The 6,016-nt window shown below is 47.0% G+C and overlaps 1 protein-coding gene across 3 annotated transcripts in view; it reads left to right on the top strand.

Annotated features, from left to right (window-relative positions):
• Window positions 1-5,435, top strand: part of CCDC90B (coiled-coil domain containing 90B) — a 17,327-nt gene extending 11,892 nt beyond the window's left edge. For all 3 annotated transcript variants that reach the window (XM_019530404.1, XM_019530406.1, XM_019530405.1), the window contains 2 exons: window positions 623-737; window positions 3,942-5,435. In XM_019530404.1, coding sequence (XP_019385949.1) covers window positions 623-737; window positions 3,942-3,997 — 171 coding nt within the window. In that variant the 3' untranslated portion in view covers window positions 3,998-5,435. The remainder of the gene's footprint in view (window positions 1-622; window positions 738-3,941) is intronic.
• The last annotated feature ends 581 nt before the right edge of the window (window positions 5,436-6,016 follow it).

Below are 6,016 nucleotides of genomic sequence, written 5' to 3' on the forward strand. Positions count from 1 at the left end.
ACGGGACCTGAACCTGTTCAGCCTCCAGAAGAGAAGGCTGAGGGGGGGATCTAGTGGCCTGTTACAAACTAGTCAGGGGGGATCAGGAGGCATTGGGGGAGTCCCTGTTCCCCCGAGCACTGCCAGGAGCAACCAGGAATAACGGTCACAAGCTGGCAGAGGGCAGGTTTAGGTTAGATATCAGGAGGCGCTACTCCACTGTCAGGGCGGCTAGGGTCTGGAACCAACTTCCGGGAGAAGTGGTGCTGGCTCCTACCCTGGGGGTCTTTAAGAGGAGGCTAGATATACACCTTGCTGGGGTCATTCGACCCCAGTACTCTTTCCTGCCATGGCCGGGGATCGGACTCGATGATCTGCTCAGGTCCCTTATAACCCTAGAAACTATGAAACTATGAAACATGCTTCAATCAGTTGCTATTCCCCTTTTTAAAAGTATCTTCAGTTGGGCTCCACATCTCTTCAAAGCTCATTTACAGGTTGCATATTTTATTTCCCTAAGGGGGTTGATGTTTGTAGTGACTTTTCTCTTTACCTAGAAGAGTTGAAAACACTGATGTTATGTGTAAAAGTGGAAGGGGGGCAGAGATGAGTCAAGTGTATGCTGTGTTTTATAATATTTCAGGATTCAAGAACCAACAGTGTTATTGCAGAAATCAGCAACAAAATTGATACTGAAATAGCCTCCTTAAAAACCCTGATGGAATCGAATAAGTTGGGCACGATACGCTATTTGGCAGGTACGCAGCTTACTCGCGAAGGAATGGGCATTATCCATGTGTTTCCAAAACATAAAACTTGATTCAAAGGGAAATTTAGGGTGTAGAGTTCCCAGTTCTCCGAAATTCTCTTTGGTAGCCTGGGTGTGTTGTATGATGATTCTACATTAAAAATGAGCTACAAAGAAAATGACTGTGAATTCATAATTATGTATACAACATTGTTGGTTTCAATATCTGTCTCAGGTTAGGCATGACAATGGCTAATAAATTATGGGAAAGGTTAATGTAAACTAAGTTCAAAAGTTCACTTGTTCTGTTTTCATAATTTAAAAGAAGTGATAGATTGAGAGGAAAAAAAATTGGTAGAAAACTAGGGGAAATTTGGCACAGGATTGTGCCTAAAGTCAGGGTAGGAGCAACATGTGGACAAGATGAACACTGCTTCCCTGCCCTTCCATCCATTCTTGCTTCTCTTACTATAGCAAGTTAGCAGTTTCTGCTGCAGAGGCTCCTAGCCCAAACTATCCTGGGGGTCATACTATCCCCCACAGGAATGAGCTGGAGTTGAAAGCTAGTCTGCAGCAAGTGAGGCAGCTCATTTACATAACCAGATGGTCTGATGCAGCAGTGGGATCACTCTACTTTGAAGCTTAGGACTTGTTTTGGGTGAAGGTCCGGATCATCCTGTGTTTCTGACTCCCTTAGTGTGCACCTTCATGACAAACAGGAGTAAACCTCCAAGTTACATTTTCAAAAACTCTCTTTCAGTTTGATGACTTCAGTTTGGTTTCTTTAAACCTTACTAATCTTAGAAATGAGATTAACTCCCCAATTAATCCAGAGACCAGGAAGTGCACACTGAGGTAGAAAGGAAAAAAGGAGAATAACCTAGTTGTTGTGCAGCTTAAGATCAAGTCCAGCAAAAAGAGCTGAACCTGAAGAAACCTGCTTTAACACTTGCTAAACTGCTGGCACGGCCCATGTGGAAAGTAAGTTGTTCAAGTTTCACACAGTTGTTCCAGTTGCTTGTGCTCATTCCTGACATAGTGCCCATTATGTATATTAGGGGTGTCAAATTCAGCTGGCCCCACAGGCTGGATGAAGGTCACTGGGGGGTCTGCAAGCTGGACCAGGACCAACCCATAGCAGTAGTGCCCATAGCACCAGGTCCAGCCCATACACCAGACACAGCAGGCATCAGCCCTGGAGCTTGTTATGTATGTGGTGTACAAGGCCAGCATAGGGTTAGCACAGCACAAGCTGGACCTGGCACTGCAGCTAGCACAAGGGGTTGGTCTAGGGTGCAGCCCCTGGTCCAGCATTTCCACTACAGGTAGTGCACACCCCGTGCTGGTGAGAGCTGGAGCCAGCATATGCTGCATGTATGTGGAGCTGGATTGGCCATGTGCACTGCACACAGCAAAGAACAGCACAAGGTGCATTCTGTGGCCATGTGGCACCCTGCTGGACCGGCCTTTTGTAGTGGCATGACCCAATCCAGACTAGCCTTGTAGCCAGCATGCGGAGCTGTCCTAGCAGAGCCACATGCAGCATGTGCCCCAGATATCATGACCCCTGTGTTAAGTTCAGGGTGTGGCAGGGTGCTTAGGGTGCCTCCCATTTGAAGAGGAGAAGCAGCCCTTGAAGCAGATGAGGTGGAGGGAGCCTCACCTGACTTGAGAGGGCTGGGCTTGAGATATATAGGCCCAAGCCCTGAGTGAAACAAGCAGTTAGATCTTGGAGGCTGCTGAGGGAACATGGGCTCAGCAGGATGGGTGCAGCTCCCGAATGCCAGCAGGGACAATCCAGCCAACAGTCTGGAGGTTTGGAGAGGAACTAAGGGGAGGAGGAGGTTCCTAGGTTTGGACCCAAAGAGAGGGGCTGAATGTATGGGACCAGAGAGGGTCCAGGAGCCCAGGGAGAGTTGCTGAGTGTGTTGAGAGCCCAGAGAGGGGCTAAGTGAGATCCGGTGAACATCAAAGAGAGAGAACACCTGCAAGACATGGGACATGGTGTAGGGATGGATTGGAGCCACATAATTAGCCCGTAAGGCAGTGACCACAGACACCTGGTGGTTATTAGTGGGAGCAGACTAGGAAGCCTTGGGGCAGCCTCCTTAATTTAAATCAGATACATCAAGGCATGGCAGGAAACTGAAGGTTTGATTGTGCTAAGATAGCAGAATGGGCAAGGGAAGGAGGGCTTCCAGGGGCTTCACAGCCATCCCTAGGACACTCTGCTATGCAGGGCACACAGCACTGTGTCCAACCTACCTGCCACATGCAGCATATGAAGTCAGGGCTTGGACCAACATCTTGGGTTGGTCCAACATCCACAAGCTGGATCACAGCACTCCACAGACCAGATTTGGCCCATGGACAGTATATTTGACACCCCTGATGTATATTGGTGAGGCTGCAGCTGGTGTACTGCATCCAATTCTGGGCTCCACACTAGAAAGGGCGTGGAGAAGCTTGAGAGTCCAGAGAGCCACGTGCATGATTAGAGTTCAAGAGAACAAGCCTGATGATGAGAGGCTGAGAGCCATGGGACTCTTCAGCCTGAAGAAGCAAAGGGTTGGAGTGACTTGGCAGCCTATAAGTACATGAGGGGTGTGCATCAGGAACTGGGAGAATGTCTGTTCACCAGGGCACCCCAAGGGAAGACAAGGTCTAACAGTCACAAACTGCTGGAAGATTGTTTTAGACTGGACGTAAGGAAAAACTTCTTTACCATCCAAGTCTCCAGAGTCTGGAATAAACACCCTCCAAAAGTGGTGCAAGCACCTACTCCTGGATACCTTTAAGAAATGCTTGGATGCTTATCTTGCTGGGGTGATCTGACCCTAGCTGCTTTCCTGTCCCTTAGGCAGGGGCCTGGACCTGATGATTTCATGAGGTCCCTTCCAGCCCTAATGTCTATGAAATCCTTTTATTAGTTTGACAGTCATCTCATCTGATGAGGGTGTGGGACACTTATTTTACTTGTGTAACAAGAACTTGTTCTGATAGTCTGACCCTTGATATCATGTCTCTATAGCTAGTGTCCGAGGAAAGGTTTAAGCTCTGAGAGAAATGTTTTTAAAATTAAATGACCCGTCTTAGATTATTTAGCATACTTTGGAGTTGCAGTCAGCTTTCATTTGTCGCAAAATGAATTCCCTGCACTGAGCACAGGATGATGTTTTGTGCCACATTAATTATTTCCTGTTTCTATTTGCAGCTTCTGTTTTCGCTTGTCTGGCAATAGCACTGGGATTCTACAGGTTCTGGAAATGAAGCTACTGGAACTACTATACCATGGAACAAAGAAAGGGCATCATCCTCAATCTATCAGGGAACATCTGTTAGGACCTTGTGTTTGCTATTGCTGTTGTTTGGCACCTTCATTTTGATGATGATTCTTAGTGAGTGCTAGGAAATGTTTTCATAATGCATAACACTCGCAGGCAAAATAGGGTCACTAATAGAATATATGGAAAACTTTCTCTGGCTCTAGGTGGCCTTCTTTAAAAGACCTCACGTATTAAATGAGAAATTGGGGAGGGTGTTGCTACACTAACCAAAATCCATGTCCCAGATTAATTTTGCAAAGGCCCTGCTCTCATGGGCTTGTTTCTTCTATTTGAGCAAAAGTGTTTACCATGTGGTATGACCTGCTGGAAACTGCAGTCCAGTGGAGGAAGATGCAAGGGATGAAAATAGACCCAAGCAGATGCTGCTGTGTGAGACTTCCTGTGGCTCAAAGTACAGGGAATGGATGTTACCCTTCAGCTGCAAACTTACCCTACCCTAAATCAGAAAAATCATAGGCCTTTTCAAAAGGACCCTTTCCCTTCAGGCTAAGACATAAGGGCCAAAATGTTCCATCCCACCCCACTCTTCCCTTCTTGGCTCCCTCTTTCCTTCTCACCCACAGAACCTAGAAGTAAAGACTCATGCTTTCTAAGGGGAAATACACAACCAAGGCAAAGGGGAACTTGGACTTTTGACCATTGCTGGAAAACTCCTATACAGTCTGTACACAGCCCTTGTCTGAGAGTAGACTCCAGGCTGGGATGATACATTACTTCCATGAGACTTCCAGTATTCCCTTTCCTGCCTCCAGAGTCCAATCCCTCTAAACCAAACTTTGACCATGGCCTCGACTCTCTGCCATTGCTCACTAAATACCAACACTGAGATATAATAGGATGTAGTAATATCATCCAAAATGAAAACAGCCAATTTTTTTTTTTTTGACTTTTTATAGATGATTATTTTTGGCCACAGTGATGCCAATGCTCACTTCATCTTTGCAGGTAATGGTATGGCTATAGTAATGGAGTACCCCCTGCATGGGGAAGAGAATTGCACTACAAAATACCTAGAGTGGCATTTTCAGGTTTATCTTGTTTACAAACAGGATGTGTTGGTATTTTGTGATTTTGTATTTCATGCACGAAAGTCTATGTAAACTTTCTCCTGCAACAGAATTGTTACAGCTGTGACCTGGGCTGTGATTAAAATAAACCAACCTGGAAAACTGTGACAACATGTTTTATGGTAGGCAGTAGTGTAAGTCTCCTGAGAGCTGACCACTGTGGGTGGTGGTGATATGTGCTGTCTCAGATGTTGACTATTCCATGCCTAATTTTGATAGGTACAGCTGTGTTATAAGCAAACGTTGTACAGAGTCACTCGAGGCCACAATAAACACCATATTTATAGCATTCACCTTCTGAATCTCTGCCATTTATGTTTATCATCAGTCAGTCTCTACGTGATCCACATACGGATTTTGCATTACTACTGTATTTATTAAATACCAAGATGAGAACGATTTTTTCCCCATTTAACATGAGCGTGGGGCTCATCTTGGAATCAAGTACAAGGTGGTATGGCTCCAGCTCTGGCCCCGACCCATGGTTGGATCTGGAACCACAGCTTCTGCCTGCCCCACCCACTGCTGTCTCCTTCCCCAGTCCTCCCCCCCTGCAACAGCCTGTGGCCCCTTTTCTCCATCTCTTCCTCCCTCCCCCTGCAGCCTCTGCCCCCTCCTACCTGCTGCTTACCCTTGCTGCAGCACTGCAGGCTTCATCCCCACTCCAGCCTGAGGCATGGAGCACGTGCTTCCTTCAGCCCCAGCCCAGTCTTGTAGCAGCAACAGCAGCCAAGCAGCTGCAGTCCCAACTCTGGGGCCTGACCAGAGCTTCTGCTGCCATTGCCACCAGACCACATGTGCTCTGTGCCCCAGGCTGGAGCACGGACAGAGCCTGCAGTGCTGGAGAAAGGGTAAGCAGGTGTGGGGAAGGGATG

This window comes from Crocodylus porosus, unplaced genomic scaffold (genome assembly GCF_001723895.1).
Source record: "Crocodylus porosus isolate Cpor-Errol unplaced genomic scaffold, CroPor_comp1, whole genome shotgun sequence".
Taxonomy (NCBI): domain Eukaryota; kingdom Metazoa; phylum Chordata; order Crocodylia; family Crocodylidae; genus Crocodylus; species Crocodylus porosus.